The sequence below is a fragment of the Arachis ipaensis genome, chromosome B3 (genome assembly GCF_059453495.1).
Source record: "Arachis ipaensis isolate K30076 ecotype BB chromosome B3, ASM5945349v1, whole genome shotgun sequence".
Classification (NCBI taxonomy): domain Eukaryota; kingdom Viridiplantae; phylum Streptophyta; class Magnoliopsida; order Fabales; family Fabaceae; genus Arachis; species Arachis ipaensis.
The window spans coordinates 6,190,997-6,207,290 of NC_142438.1; the positions used below are offsets into that span (position 1 = coordinate 6,190,997).

Sequence of the window (16,294 nt, forward strand, 5' to 3'; positions counted from 1 at the left end):
TAAATGAAGCAATTATTTTTTTTTACTAAAATATTCATTAATAGAAACGAAAAGAGATGTCCACGTTATAAGACTACTAAAATTAAATATCTAATTTGTTTTAACTTTACAAAGATTTTACAAAATGATTTAACATGACTTAAACATGGGATAACTACAATTTTCAGCAAATTTTTTAAACAAAAAATTATAGTAATTCCAGCATACAAATTTTAACTTTTAAATGAAGTTTTAGAATTATTGTTATAGTCTTTTTGAACTACTCACTATATTGTTTAATTTTATGTTATTGATTGGTATCATATCAATTTCGACGAACTTAACCGACAAAAATTGGTTAGAGATGTTACTTTATATATTCGATGTTTAATTTACAGAAAACATTATTTGTGTGGGATTACTTCTAAAATTTGTATGAAAATATAATTATTATTAATTAAGAATTTAAAATTAACAAGCTCTTATAGCTCAGTGGTAGAGCGTCAGTCTTGTAAACTGAAGGTCCGTAGTTCGATCCTGCGTGAGGGCATTTTATCAATTATCCCTTGGGTTTTTTCGGTTAGCTTCAATATCCAAAACACATGTAACATATAATATAACTTTAGTAAACATTAGTGGTAGAATCACTTTGTTCTCTAGCAAAATTAACTCAATTTTTCTTTCCATACACATTTTCATCTTCCCCAACAAGTATCTAAACAAATACAAAGAACAAGATCATCTAAGAAATGAAACCAAATTAAAAGTTTCCTCCAAGAAGATATATATGGTTGGTTAGAACTTAGAAGTTATGTTGCAAGAACAACCTCTCTCTAGGAGAAGCAGGTCCAATCTCTTCCTCAAGACTCTTCAAACCATCACCACCAACACCAACAACATTTCCCAAATTCTTATTCACTTCTGCATTATTACTAATGTTATTGTTGTTGTTCTTCCCTCCTTCAACATCAGCATCTGACACTGAAGACTTCCTCCTCTGAGAAGATGTAACACTTGGGAATGTTATCCATGATGGTGCCCTGAACTCAATCCGTTGATCCTCAGTTTCTGCTACCTCAGTGGTCTCAGAAGCTGATCTATTTGATGATCTTTGTGATGATTTCTTGTGCAACCTATTGCTTCCCAAAACAACCTCAGTTGGCAAAATTGGTTGCTCAATGCAAGGACTTCCCATTAGCATTGCTAACCCTCTTTCCAATGCTGTTGTTACTTTGTCCATTGAAGGTCTTTCTTTCCCTCTCATCCTCACACATTTGCATGCCACATTTGCAATCCTTTTCAAGGCCTCAAGATCACTAGGAGGTTTCAAAACTGGGTCTAATATTGCAGCTATGTCACCTATGTTGCACCAATAAGGATATGAGTATTGGATACAAATAAATATGACAACTTTACTAAAAAATATGATGTGGGAACAACAATATGTATATTTTCACGGTATATCCCAACCGACAAGTCAAACATTAATTTGTTGTGTGTCTGCAGCTGACTAATGGGTTACTGTATATATAAGGTAAAATTTAAATCCTTGACAATTTATTTGCAGAGTTAAAATATATCATAAGTTACCTGACTTGATCAATGGCACTGCCCATTCAACAATGTTCCCTTCTTCATATTGCATGTCAATGGCTTTTCTACCACTTAGAATCTCCAATAACAGAACACCAAAGCTATATACATCAGATTTTGTGGTGAGGTAGTGAAGCCTATAGTACTCTGGATCAAGATAACCAAGAGTACCAGCTGGTAATTCAGCAAGTGGTGAACCACTGTCTGCAGGGCCTAACAATGACAAGCCAAAATCAGCAACTCTTGCATTGTGTTCTTCATCAATGAGAATGTTTGATGATTTTATGTCTCTGTGAATCACTGGTGGACATGCATATCCATGCAAGTACTCAATTCCTCTTGCTGCTTGGACTGCAATTGTTACTCTCCTTATCCAATCTAGCTGCTCCTTTAACACCTATGTTGCATTAATATGAATACAGGTATTGAATACGATAATTGTTCTAAGAAATTAGAGAGTAAACTACCAATTTAGCTCCACAAAAAATTTGAATGCTGACAATTTAATTCTCGAAAGAACAGAAGCTATGGTACACTAGCTTATTTAGTTCTTTCGAAGTTAAATTGTCAGCGTTTAAATCTTTCAAAACTAAACTACTATAGTCTAATTAGTCATGGAAATGTAGCACAAAAAAGTGAAGTATTTGTGTTATTATAGTTTTCAGCACCTTATTTGGTCCATGAAGGTGTTGATGCAAGGAACCATGGGCCATGAACTCATAGACAAGAAGCCTTTCGTTTCCTTCTTCACAATATCCTAATAGGTTCAGCAAATGTGCATGGTTCAACCTTGATAGCAAGTCAAGTTCTGTGTGAAACTCCTTTGAATTCTTCTGCATGTTTGTGGAAACTATGGCCCTCTTAACAGCAACAACAGTGCCATCTTTCAGAACACCCTTGAACACACAAGAGAAGCTTCCTTTCCCAACAATGGATTCTTCTTTGAATCCATTAGTTGCAGTTTCAAGCTCCTCATAGGTGAACATTTGGGCCCTCCTGATCTTGAACTCCTCCAAATTTGTCCTGTTCTTGCTGTTAGAACCACCATTGAGTTTCTTCACCTTTGACCTTCCTGAAGAACACTCACAATCTCTTAGCTTGTATCTAACATACAAAACTGAAGTCAACGACACAATACAAACCAAGAACACTGCAAAAGCAATCTCAGCAATAACAACTGGTAACTGCAAAGCCCAAAACTTATCATCATTTTTCTTCTTCTCAGAATTAGAAGATGAGCAATTTGATAAGCACTTAGATGAAAAACATGAAGAACAATTATATTCACATATTCTATCAGAATTCACACCACAAGAACTCTTCTGGTACATCTCAGATGGACAATCACCACTGCTGCAATGAATGCAAATTCTTGAATCTGTTGACTTGCAAAGACCTTTTTGGAGATCAATCTCATAGAATCCAGGAGGACATGGATTTGACTTGCACATTCCTGGTGAAACAGCCAAAGGTAGTGTTTTTGGAAAACCAACACCCCAGCAAACAGGCATAAGAGATCTTTCAGCAAGAACACCACAAGAAAAGTAATCACCACCAGCAATCTCAAACACCTTGGTTCCACTTGGTGGTGGTGTGCTTGGTTTGATGATGAATCCCCAACAAATCACTTCCCTATCATAGCTTTTGATTCCACATGCGTGAAACTTTCCTCCAACAACAGATAGCATTGGATCACTTGGTGCCAAATCAACATTACCTTGACCATAACTACCAGCATGTTGTTTCACTGAAACTGAGATTTCTTCTTCTATATCCAAGCTTCTTCCCCAACAAACAGCTCTTGAATTCTTCACACCTTCCAATATTCCACAAACATGGTATCCACCAGCTGAGATTCTCTGGAATCTTTTGTCATCTGGAATCAAAGTAATGACCCTGCTACTAGTCTCATCACCCCAGCAGAACACACTCCTATTCTGAGAGAAAAGGCCACAGTTGAATCCAGAACCTGCTGAAATTGACTGAAACATTCCATCAAACACATAGCTCCTAGTCATGTTGTAACCCCAACAATCAACAAATGAAGTGTTCCTGAATCTTCCAGTTAATGGCTTCCTCAATCCACATACATGGTGATCACCAGCACTGATGTCTATGTATTCAGCTTCCTTGATCATTGGTTGAGGCACCCCCATTTCAATGTAGCCACTGCTACCCCAACAATAGGGTTGGTTTGAATCCATTAAAAGTCCACATATAAAGCCATCACCAGCAGTTAGACCAATGAATGAGAAATGAGATGGTGTTTCATAGATTATGGCTGTGTTGGATCCATAACAGGTAACAGTATGGGACCCATCAAGCTTCAAACCACAAAAGACTGAACCTTGTTCTCCATAAGATATTGCAATGGAAGACATGGATCCAAGACTTGTAACTTGTGACCACAAGTATGATAGAACCATCACATGAAAAAATAACCACAGTTGCATGTTCAAACCATAGATTAACAAGTCTCTCACTGAGAACCCCATGATGATGCACACCCAATCTAAATATCATATACAATAAAGTCTAGAATCTTCACTGCTCAGCATTGTGAATAAATAAACATAGAACACCACAATGCTATTGTTGCCATTACCTCAAACTTCTGTTCCTACAATCTCCATGTCTTTGTATAGCTAGCTAGAAATGCATGAAAACACAATAGCAATGGATCTTCGCATCATTCTGAAGTTTTCTCTCAACACAAGTTATCATCTTTCTAGCTAGCTATGCTTGATGCAACACAAAACAAAACAAATAGCTAAGAAATGTAGTGGATCTTCTTCTGCATGCCCACTTTGTTTCTATGTATGCTTATTAGGGTAAGCAAGTAAAACCTTGCATATTGCTGATGATGAGTTGGTGAGAAGAAGAAAGATAAACTTGCCATCTCAAAAGCTTACAAGCAACCATAGCTAGAGCTAGCTGCTTCAATGAACTTTGATTTGAACTCATCACTAGATCAACAACTAACTAACTGGTGGAAACTATGCTTTGATGAGTCCTTTGAAGAAAGCTCTATATAGTATATAGTTAATGAAAGTGTGAACTCACATTTTTGTTAAGAATAGTCAGAAACCTTTTCTTCAATGCAAGTATTTAGCAATTGGCAGTTGAAGTTGAAGTTGATCATCAAAGGGATATAGAAGATGGATGGATTGTTGTTGAAGAAGGGTAAAGAGAGTGAGATTAATGGAGAGAGTGAGAGAGAGATGGTGGTGCAATAAATGAGAGAAAACTGCTACTTGTGTACGTTATGGGCAAAGTGTTGGTGAACACATTTATTGTAAAACATAAATGCAAAAATGACCTTTTCATGCCCAAACTATAGGAAAATTTTCAAGTGAATGTCGTAGTGACAGCTATTTTTAATCGTTGATCTTAATTATAAAAACATATATATAATATATATATATTATAAAAAAATATATAATATATATAATTAAGATCAACGGTTAAAAATTACTGATATACCGATACGATGATACACTTAAAAATCTTTCCAAACTATAATGCCATAATACAGCACTTACCATTCTCTCCTTCTTTCTTTATTTCTATTTATGTACTTATATGGTTTTGGAAAAAACATTCATATATTGTGTTTTAAGGTTATATTTAAAAAGTATAATAATAAACTTTTTTTAAATTGTTGATATATCTAATATATTAAAAATATAAAAATATTATTTTTTCAATAATTTTTAGTAAAATTTTTTATAGTATTTTTAAAATATGTCTTATATATATATATAACTAAAATCATTGAAAAATAAATAAAATTTCAGTTAAAAATAATAATTACAAATATAATTTTATTTTCTTATTGTATAAAAGAATTTTAGACAGATAACCAATAATATATAATTGTATCACAAAAAATAAAAAAAATTCAAATTCAATACTTCAAAAGTCAATCATTTAAACGTATAAATCTTATTGAATAACCATAAAAAAATTTTATACTATTAATATATTAAAATTAAATTCATAAAAAATTAAATAAATAATTTTTTTGGTGTCAAATATATATAAATATATAATAGCACATACAATCTTTTATTTTATTTTATTTTTTCTGCATCAAGTTATTTTAACATTTAAATATCTGAATATAATGTATTGATATTTCAGTATATTAATAAAAAAAATAACAGAATATATATGTGGGTTTAGCTTGGTACAATAATATATACCAAACCTCACACCTCAAGACTCAACATATTTGATATGTGTCCCTACTTCATTTAAATTCTTTCATGTTCCGGCTCCCTCTATGGCTACTACCATCGCCACTCTCACCAAGTGACAAGTGTATCATCACTTATTTTTTCATTAATTTCCTGCTTTTTTTTTTCCTCCACTCTTTTACTTTGGTCTTTGGACTGGTTAATGAATCTTCTCTTTGAGCATGTCCTTTTTATGCCCTTATATAGATGCAATTAAACTTTAGCTTAGAGGTAATAATGTCATTGTAAATTACTTTCTATAACTCCTATAAAGACTGACTTACACTCACAATATTTCTTCTTTTTGGTATTTTTTCATTATTTATCGGTAAAATTATTTCTTCTTTAATACTACATTTTACACTGTTTTTTTTTTTAAAAAAGGAAAAAGAAAAATTAACCCAAGGTAGGTACCAGATGACAATGAAATAATGAGTTAGTTAGGGCATGGCGCGTCCAAAACTAGGGATTAGGGAATTTATAAACTGCCCATAAATGATGAATCACTGGAAAAAGAAAAAGAAAAGGGACCGCAATTAAAACTAAATTTAATGTCTCCTAATTATCAATGATAAAATTTTATATTGACACATTGTAATGTTAATCTAAATTTCTTTTGAATTTTGTTAACAAATTCCCTTAAAAATACAAAAGTAAAGCTTTTTTTATAGAACAAAAATAATTTAAAAATTTGAACAATATTAATTATATACTCTTAGCATATTTGTTAGAAAATCTCAATTTTTGTATACAAAAATATTAATTTTGTAATAACTCTGTATAAAAATTTAACTCGAAAAATTACTAATTAACATGTTTTATAGTTGGTGGAAACTCAGGTGAAGTTGACTTCACGTGAAGTTGATATCTAAAAGCCGTTAGATAAAAATTTAGTAAAATCAGTCAAATTATATCTAACGACTTTCAGGTATTAACTTCATGTGAAGTCGACTGCACCTAAGTTTTCACCTTTACAGTTTTACATACAATTGGAACCCCTAATGCATATCTATAGTAAAACCCTTCACAATAAGATTTCAGTTGTTTTTTGTGTCTTTTATCAAAGACTGATACAAGACCCACTTGTCTGATCAATTTACAAACTTCAGGTTGCGCCCTTAAATTGAGACACTAATTAAGGAAAATCACTATTCAAACTTGGTGGGGACCTTAATAACCAGTTAAACTTGCAAATTGGGCTAAGGGTTTGTATAGGTGAGCTTTTAAGAAAAAAAAAAATGTTTAGTTTTTTTTTTTAAAAAATCTTATGAAAAAGTAAAAATAATTTTATGTTTGAATATCTCATAGGGGTGTCTGCGGATCGGATCCAATATCCGTAATTTTTAAGGTTGGATCCGATCCTATCCGATCCGCAAAGCGGATCGGATATCGGATATATCCGCAAAATACAAAAATATTTTTAAAAGCTTATTTTTATTAAAAAAATATCAATAAAATTTATTTTTTCTATTCTTTTAAATATGTTTACTCTTAAAATAATATTAAACATACTTTTCTCGAATAATAAATTAAAATAATTTAACATATATGATAATTATTAGTTAAAATAAAACATAAAAAGAATATTTTACTTATTTATTTCTTTATTTTTACGGATACGCGGATATGCGGATACCAACACAAAATCCGCAATCCGATCCGATTAGTGTGTGGATCCGATCCGAAAACCTTGCGGATCGGATCCATATCCGCAATTTTCGGATCAGATTCGGATAAACACTGCGGATATGCGGATCGGATCCGATCCATGGATACCCCTAATATCTCATGCAAAAAGATCTTTTTATTTATCAATTATATTTAGATATAATAATATAAAAATATTTTTTTATTTATTTATTACATGAAAAATATCTTTTTTTAAGAAAAAAAGATATTTTAAAAAAAGATGTAAATTAGAACTTTTCAAAAAAAATATTTTTTATTTTTTTATTGTTTTTACTTTTACTACTCGAAATTTGCTAACCATGCTAAAAAATAAAAATAAAAAAAGATTTTTTTTATCAAGATAAAGACGTCCAAACAAATACTAAGTCAAGCTTAAATTATAGCTTAAATTATCATGTCTGCATCATTGGATGGTTGGTGGCCATTAATTAATTAATACTATTAGTATCCATATTCCACCGTCATAGATTTGCTGCATCATTAAAATGAATAATCAGTTTATCAGATTTTAATAATATGGTCTTTCCGACAATACGCATAAAAATAAATTTTTGATAAGCGCTTTCTCAAAGAGTTTATTTATTTTTTATAGTCAACACAAACTCAAAAAATAAAAATGAGATAATGGATTATGCAATAAAGTTGCCACTAAATCTCGTGATATTCACGTGATGATCCACAAAATCACATGTTCTTTCTTGTTCAAGTTCAATTATATTGATGATTTGGCGAGTTGTGCTAGTTCATCCAGGTAACTTATTTTGCACATAATTTTTATTCATAATTTAATTAATTTTTTCCCTTTTTTTATCCTCATTCCAAATTCACTCCAAATATAGATAAAAATCAAAGTTATATAATCAAGAAGAAGAATAAAAATTGCATGAGTCTTATGCTCAGCAACATAACTATATATAAGCTGTTTAACAAGAACATATTTAAAAGATAAGGGTGCACTTTCCACAAGAACAGAGAAGAAAGATATACATGTAATAGCTGCAACTACTGACAACTGTATCCAAACTATAGGTAAAAAGACAGTCCTATCCTGCATGTGTTCACAAAATTAAATATGCCAGATCAAAGCTTCGCAAGTCCAATGATGAATAATCAGATACATATACAACAAGCAATAGTGTCACAAAGGAAAAACATTAAAAAAGATGCAATAGTTGTTTTTCTAAATACCAAAAATAGAAAGACCTATATGGCTCACTTTCTAACTGTTTAATTGGAATTTACCCAAAGTAGCTACCTCGCATTCTTATTTTTCTGTGATTCTAAGTTTCTAACTCTTCCAAAAGAATGAAGCAACCTGCAGCCAATTAACATCATTAATAGCATAATCTTGCATTTCAATTGATGTAACTTTACTTATTAGAGCTAGATGGCCTCAGAAGATAATCCTGATGTAGAGAAGCAGAAAAGAAATTATTGGCATTGAAGAATCTAGCTTATTTCTAATTTCTGATATGCTTCAAAAGATTTGTCACATTTAAGACCACTTTTAAAGTGATTCTTTACCAAGTTATTGATTTAGAAGACAAAACAAGTAAAGTAATGGATTGTGATTCAAGAGAAAATAAAATTTTGATTTATCCAATATCTCCTCTAAAAGTAGTAGTCAATTTCATGAAACTAGAATATAGAGGAATAAGAGGATGCTCTTACCTAGTAAATTTCATTCATCCACTTCCAAACCGTGGATGATAATTTCACTGGAAGATCTGTAACTAATGCCTCCAAGTGGCACCCGAAGCATTTCAGGAATTCACTGGATACGAAAAAAACAGAAAGCATTAGAATGTAATCACCAACTCGTACATGTAAAACCATTTTCTTTTTGCCATGCAAGTATATAATTTTTACATATAAACGCTGTAACAATACGTCAGAAGAATGTCAAAGAAACCTTCGACATTCGTCGCATGGATCTTCTAGGCAGGATTCTTGCAACAGTATTCTTCATGCTCCTTAAAATTCTTGTAACAGGTGTGCCACTTGAGGCTTGAATTTCAGAGTCGCATTTTCTCTTTTTGGAAAGCTTCATTTTAGAACCCTGATCATCATAACCTTGGCCAGATTTCTGAACTCGATCATCTAACTGGGAGCATCTGAAAGCACAGTATCAATATGCTCAATTGCATGAAAGCTTTTAAAAACACCAAAAAAGTTTCAGAAAGAAGAGTAATTACTCTGAACTCTCTCTGCCATCGACACTCATCCCCACCTGCAAACACAATGGATATTTATCATACTACACATAAGTAATACACACTCAAAAACAAGTCAAGAAGCTTGTAAAGGATTATCAAAACTGTCTAGGTTTCCAATACAAGTGAATTTCATATTTTAGCATATACCTTGTTAAAGGTGTATTTCTGTGCAAATAATTATAATCCTAGGCAGAACATCGAGCAAACATGGAAATTTGTATTAAAGCTAATTAGCTACAGCACAATAGCCATCAAAATATATTTTATGTGGTGATACCAAAAGAAAGAATTCCTGAGTTGAAATAGTCCAGCCACAACAAACCTAATATACCATTTCGATCCCCCAAAAAAGAAACACCCCCCCCCCCCCCCCCAAAAAAAACCAAAAAAAAAACAAAAATGAAGGCTAGAGAAAGCACTATACCCATTCTTCAGTTAATGCTGCAAAATTGTTCCCATCAATAGCTGGGCCACATTGTTCTGTATCTGACGTATTCTTTGGTTCACTTAAATCCAGGGATCCATCATTTTCACAGAGTGAAACTGATGGATATTTATGACAACTTGCAGCTTCTGAAATTTGTAGCTCCATAGAACTGCTTAACGAAGCACCTGGACACACCACCCCAGGGTTCACAAAGCAAGAATCATTTAGCAGATCACAATCTTGAAAACATTCATCATCAGGCTTTGAAGCTTGATATGCCAGTGTCCCCAGATCTGACAGTGAGTTGCCAACAGAATCACAAAGTGACTTGAAAGGAGTACCAGTAGCATACGAATCAAAGAAGGCCTTAGACGCAACTTTAGCACAAGATTCAGCACCAAAAATAAAATTGCTAGGTACACCATAACTTTCTTCAGCTGAGAGAGTGGACTGATCTTGCATTAAGTTATTTACTACATTAACATCCGGTTCAGCTAAGGCAGAGCATTGATTTACCTGCTTTGAATTAGCTGCTGCTTTCACATTCATGCTGCATGGAGTTAATGAATCCGATATTAATGGGCTTTCAACTTTATTCCGTTGGCCTAACTCTACAACAATATCTTTTGTGAATTTCAAGCTTGAGGAAGATTTAGCCAGTCCATTATGAGCATCAATTTGGACAGGATTTGCATCCCACAAGGAACATCTTTCTTGTGTAGCGCTCCCTCCTAGGCAAGCAAGATCCTGCCGGAGACTCCAGGACTTGTTTCCGTACATAGTCTCACGTACTTGAACCTCATTTCGAAACCTGTTAGTCCAATCTGATGGGGATGAATTTAAATCAACATGAAGATTAATTCCCTTGTCTGACCAAACATAGAACTCAAAAGAAGAGGGAGTAGCTTCAGCAGCTTCTTTTATTAAAGAAGCAAAATCTTTGTCTACATAAGGTGCACCTGCTTCTACAGTTCCACGATTGTTTTGATGAAAGTTCTGCACTAAGCTCTCTCCCATTTTACCTGGGCGAAAATAAAATCTTTTCCCTAGCTATATATTACTATTCTGCAGAGCTGTTTGATATATTGTATAGCAAAACTTCCTCCTGCATTTGCTAAAATGATTACATAAGAGATGCTCCCAAGGATTACAAAGAAAATAAAAAATGCAATTAAAGATGACACAACTCTACCACATCATCCACCCTGAAATGGGAAAAATATGCAATCCCTATTCATCCTAAACTCAAGCATGATTTTCAGCTTCCAAACGGTTAAGTACAAAATTAAATAAGACTAAAAGACTGTCATCTCATAAGACTGTCCTGCTGTATAATTCATACATTGTAATTGCAATAAATCTACTATCCCTTCAAATGCTCGAAAGGAAGTCTAGGAAACTTGTCACCCTCACCGAACCTTCACTCAAATTCACTCGCAATTCGTTATACCCTTTCCCGGTCCTAACAACCCCATCTCATACTTACAATAGCCAATAATTCCTACTAACTTTATCACAACACAGCAGCAACATACACACAAACACGTTATAGACATTGACATATCTCCTAGAACACTAACACACTGCAATTGCAAATTCCCTTTCTTTCTTTTTTTTCTTTTTTTTTTTTTTTTGCTTTTTCCAGTTCTGTTTTTTACTGTCTTAAATTGTTACTACTAAAAAAGTAAAAACTAAGACACATCCAAGTACACCTGCCAAATCAGATTTTCCTCTTAAAGAAGAGAAATGAAAACATAAGAACACCGTGTATTCAAATCTATCTTACGAAATCTGAAAACAACAAAAGCATAGAACAAAAAAATGCAGCAACGAGAAGCAATACCTGATCGGAAACCTTACTGAAAATGTGAGCAGAAAACAGCAACATAAAATAAGAAAGAAAGCAGAAAAAAGTTGAGGAGCTTTAGGATCTTCAAGCTTAGCTTAGAGAGAGAGAGAGAGAGAGAGAGAGAGAGTGAGAGAGTTGACGCAAGGAATGGAGCGAAGGAGCCGAAGAAGGTTCCAAGTTCAAATCTGTGAGAGGGTAGTAGTGGCACTTTCGTAAATAATGGGTATATTTTGGGGCGTTTCTGAGTTTGAATGGTTGCGTTCCTGTGCGGACAGATCTACTGTAAGCAGCATGGCTTTACGATGGGTACGGCTCTGGCAACGGGACACGTGTCACAGATCAAGGGTACGCATGAAACGAATGGATAAGGCTACGTAGTTTCCCAAGTCAAGCGTGTTCCCATGCAAAACGAATTGTGTTTCCACTTTTTGTCTTTTACTCTTTTTTGGGAATTTGGAGTTGGATAATGCATTCTGCTCTTCAAATGTTTGAATTTCGAACACCAGCTCCCTTATCCTGTTTTGGTATCTAGAAATTTCCCCGTCATAAATAAATAAAAATGTCCAGAAATGCTTTTAACTATAATTTGCTCAAACAATTTTCTTTTTCATTTTCAATTAACAGAAGGGTTTATTGTTAGAAAAAAGAAAAGATTACTAAGGTAAAGAAAAAAATAAGAAAATGTTTCTTCAGATCCTAGAATTTACAATTTCAAAATTCCTTAAGTATCAACCAGACGCTTTGGCCGAGTGGTTAAGGCGTGTGCCTGCTAAGTACATGGGGTTTCCCCGCGAGAGTTCGAATCTCTCAGGCGTCGTTCACTTTTTTTTATTAATTTATAATTTCGAATAAAATTTTTTTTTACAAATATGAAGCTCAATTTATAATGTGCATCAACCTATCAACGCGTCTTTGAAGACAAGTTGTGTTCAAGTTACGTCGCAATAACTTTATATAATGCTAACTAATTTCAATTAAGAAACCAAAGACGCGTAAAAGTAAAAAGTGACTCAAAATAAAATGCGGCTCTACACAACTCTGATCCCACTACTTTGCCCCTTAATTATAATAGTGAGAATTTCTAGGTGCAGAAGCTTTTGTGTTTTGTAATTATCAATTAGTCATCAATAATTTTTTTAATAGTGTGAAATTATATCCAATAATAGAAGATCACTCACTTTTTTATTATGGTTAAATGCTAGCTACAAAACACAAAAAATACTGGCTCCCTAGATTTTTTCCTTTAATAATAATGGTTTCTAAAACATTTCCGGTTTCTAAATATCACTACATATATTAGATATTTAAAAAGCATGGTTATTTACGTTTATGTTCATGTACCTTGGTTGTCAACTCGTCGAAAATATGTATTTAAGCCACAAATATGATTTTTGTTTCTTATTCACCACGAATAATTGCATACGTGAGACGTGACACATACATGACAAAATACAATAAAGTAGTTATTTAGTAGTTACTTTCAATTCCTCTATATATCATCAAATAAATCACCCTTCCCAAATTTAGAACAAACGAAGAATAAACACCTCAAATTCCCTATCCCTAGTAGTGTTCTTCTTGAATGCCAAATATTTTGCTCCCTATTTTCCTTCTTTATTTTTAGTTCACAACCTCCTAAAATCTCAATTCATATCCTCTCTTTCAATTTGGTACCAAAACAAATTAGGTCTCCTCCTCCTCCTCTGTCGCCTCCTCCTCCGTCTTCCTTCTTCCTCTCCTTCGTCGTCAACTTGACAAATTACTCTTTTTTTATTACTACAAAGTAACAAAATAATAATATTCATAAATTATGGATTCGGCCGAACTCCAGCGCGTTTTTCAAATGTTTGACCGCAATGGAGACGGCCGAATCTCGAAAAAGGAACTCAACGATTCTTTGGAAAAGCTTGGGATCTATATCCCGGACAAAGAGCTTGACCAAATGATCGAAAAAATCGACGTTAATGGAGACGGTTGGGTGGACATGGAAGAGTTTGGCGAACTCTACATGTCTATAATGGACGAACGCGAGGAGCGCGACGAGGAGGAAGACATGAAGGAAGCCTTCAACGTATTCGATCAGAACGGAGATGGTTACATCACGGTGGAGGAGCTTAGATCGGTACTTTCTTCCTTGGGGCTGAAGCAAGGGAGGACGGTGGAGGAGTGCCGGAAGATGATAATGAAGGTGGACCGCGACGGCGACGGCATGGTTGATTACAAAGAATTCAAGCAGATGATGAAAGGAGGAGGATTCAGTGCTCTTGGTTAAATTAAATTTTCAATTTTCGTCGTTAATTATAATTAATTAGCCTCTTAATCTCTCTTTGCTACGTTCTTTCTCTCTATCTATCTCTAATTTCTCTGTAGACTCTACATATAATGCATGTAGTTTTACTTTGTATTGGCATGCATGCACATAAATACATACATTTGGGTTTTCAGAATTCAAGTCGTAATTCATTGTGGTTCCAAAACTCAAATCCCATCCCTTGTAAATAATAAGTTTATGTTATCTTAGGTTATATATATTATACATGTGTGTATGTGAAAGAGATTTTGTTTTTGTGACTGTATGCGAAAGAGATTTGGTATGATATGATATAATCTATACTTATTTGTGGTATTTTTAATCTTTCCTTGGACTATGTTCCGTGTAGTGTATCAAAATCAGTTATTAAAATTAATTATTAGTATGAAATATATGTTAAAATATAAATAGTAAATACATATTGAAAATAAATTAAATAATAAATATATTTATATATAAATATATTAATAGTTAATTTTAGTGAAGGAGAAATAATATTTTTGTTTTAATAAATTGTTTTGTTTGATATAAATATAAGATTTTGTTAGTAAATATGGTTGAAAAATGAAAAGGTAAAAATTAAATATCTCAATTTTCTTTTATTAAATACATTTATAATGAGGTCAATGAGTAATAGTTCAAATAGTATATTCTCTTCATACTCAATTAAGAGGTTGTGGTCTCCTATCTTTAGTAAAAAAAAAATACACTCATAATGAGATATCGACCTTTGATGCTCTGTCTTTTTTTAATACATATATTTCTTTTAAAAAAAAATCTTTTCTTTTTCTAATTTTATTTCTAGGTATAATTCTAATTACACTCAATTATATTGTCCACAAATTAAAAAATTCAACAAATATATAGCTATAATTAAACAATGTAATTTTTAAGTTATCCTACATAATTATTAAACAAAAAGAATTAAAATCAATATTAATATTTAAAGTACACAATAATCATATATCATTTTTTTTATTCTATATCAAAAATAAACAATACGAATTGTATGTATATAATGTTGACATAATGAAAGAGGATCGAAACGATTCTAATACCATTTATTAACATTATTGAAAATATTACTAAAATATTTTTACAAGAAAATTTTATTGAAAACGTGATAAAACATAGAAAAAATTTGTTGTTTTTAGTTTTAGCTCTACAATATAAAAGAAATAGAAAAAGATCATCTAAAATGTATTTGAATTTAAAAGGAATCAGTACTCTTAGTTTATAAATTTATTTTTATTATCAATAAATTCCAAAAATTTTAGGGGTATATATATAATACGGGTTATTAAATTTGTTGATAATAAAATAATGTCTATTCATACATTTTCAGCAAATATGATAATTGATAAAACTAAGCATGTGATTAAGGACATATGCTCAGTCAAGTAAAGTCAAATCATGTTTGAATCCCTCCATAAGGTTTTATATTAACATGCTCAACCACTAATTAGAAACATATACTATAATTAAACGACATTACTCACTAGGCAGCTCTGATTTTTTTTTTTTTTTTCTATATATACCCTCTGGTCTCATTTTATACTATTTAGGATGTTAGAATATATAAAAAGATGTAATCTATTGTGTGATACAGAGTAGCAATTGATTAAACAAAATGAAAGCTCTTATATAATAAAATAAAATTAAAGTTCATATGACTTGAATTTATTTGAAATCTTGCAGGAACAGATACCCAAATATTTACGTCAATATAAAAAATTCATAAAAAATACCTATAATTTGAGAAAAAAAAAAACTGAATCAATATTTTTCATTTGCTTTCTATTTATTAGATATATTTAAATATTTTTTTTATTTAAAAGTAGGAAGAAAAATCAGGAATATATATTATTATTCTTATTGAGTTATTGTATATCTAAATTTTTTTAATAAAAAATTATTGAATAAAAGGTTTTGTCTACGAAAGATGTTTAATGTAAATGAAAGTATCAAGTATTAATAATGGATATCAATGAT

General features: G+C 32.2%; 3 protein-coding genes and 2 non-coding genes across 13 annotated transcripts; 3 read left to right on the forward strand and 2 right to left on the reverse strand.

Moving 5' to 3' along the window:
• Positions 1–457: 457 nt before the first annotated feature.
• On the forward strand, positions 458–529 carry TRNAT-UGU (transfer RNA threonine (anticodon UGU)). The gene has a single exon. It is a non-coding gene; the product is annotated as a tRNA-Thr (tRNA).
• A 39-nt stretch (positions 530–568) lies between these two features.
• CR4 (crinkly4) lies at positions 569–4,805 on the reverse strand. Of its 3 annotated transcripts, XM_088507195.1 has the most exons (4): positions 2,882–4,803; positions 2,241–2,644; positions 1,570–1,969; positions 569–1,338 (listed from the first exon to the last, which is right to left on the reverse strand). In XM_088507195.1, exons 1-4 carry the CDS (start codon positions 4,065–4,067, stop codon positions 782–784), a joined length of 2,547 nt encoding a protein of 848 aa, XP_088363321.1. In that variant the 5' UTR covers positions 4,068–4,803; the 3' UTR covers positions 569–781. The 3 variants fall into 3 exon arrangements, with proteins under 3 accessions (XP_088363321.1, XP_088363320.1, XP_016187129.1); XM_088507194.1 differs by having other exon boundaries at positions 1,570–1,954; positions 2,241–4,805; XM_016331643.3 differs by having other exon boundaries at positions 2,241–4,804.
• Positions 4,806–8,372: 3,567 nt separating this feature from the next.
• On the reverse strand, positions 8,373–12,180 carry LOC107628982 (uncharacterized). Of its 7 annotated transcripts, none has more exons than XR_015907380.1 (6): positions 11,986–12,180; positions 10,140–11,247; positions 9,695–9,729; positions 9,369–9,613; positions 9,171–9,273; positions 8,373–8,814 (listed from the first exon to the last, which is right to left on the reverse strand). XR_015907380.1 is itself a non-coding variant. In XM_088508903.1 (5 exons), exons 2-5 carry the CDS (start codon positions 11,157–11,159, stop codon positions 9,271–9,273), a joined length of 1,260 nt encoding a protein of 419 aa, XP_088365029.1. In that variant the 5' UTR covers positions 11,160–11,247; positions 11,986–12,145; the 3' UTR covers positions 9,053–9,270. The 7 variants fall into 7 exon arrangements, 2 of the variants coding, with proteins under 2 accessions (XP_088365029.1, XP_088365028.1); XR_015907383.1 differs by having other exon boundaries at positions 9,412–9,613; positions 11,986–12,145; XR_015907384.1 differs by having other exon boundaries at positions 9,412–9,613; positions 10,140–11,256; positions 11,986–12,133.
• Positions 12,181–12,726: 546 nt separating this feature from the next.
• TRNAS-GCU (transfer RNA serine (anticodon GCU)) lies at positions 12,727–12,808 on the forward strand. The gene has a single exon. It is a non-coding gene; the product is annotated as a tRNA-Ser (tRNA).
• Positions 12,809–13,509: 701 nt separating this feature from the next.
• LOC107628986 (calmodulin-like protein 3) lies at positions 13,510–14,617 on the forward strand. The gene has a single exon (XM_016331642.3). The coding sequence runs from the start codon at positions 13,802–13,804 to the stop codon at positions 14,261–14,263; it is 462 nt and encodes a 153-aa protein (XP_016187128.1). The 5' UTR covers positions 13,510–13,801; the 3' UTR covers positions 14,264–14,617.
• The last annotated feature ends 1,677 nt before the right edge of the window (positions 14,618–16,294 follow it).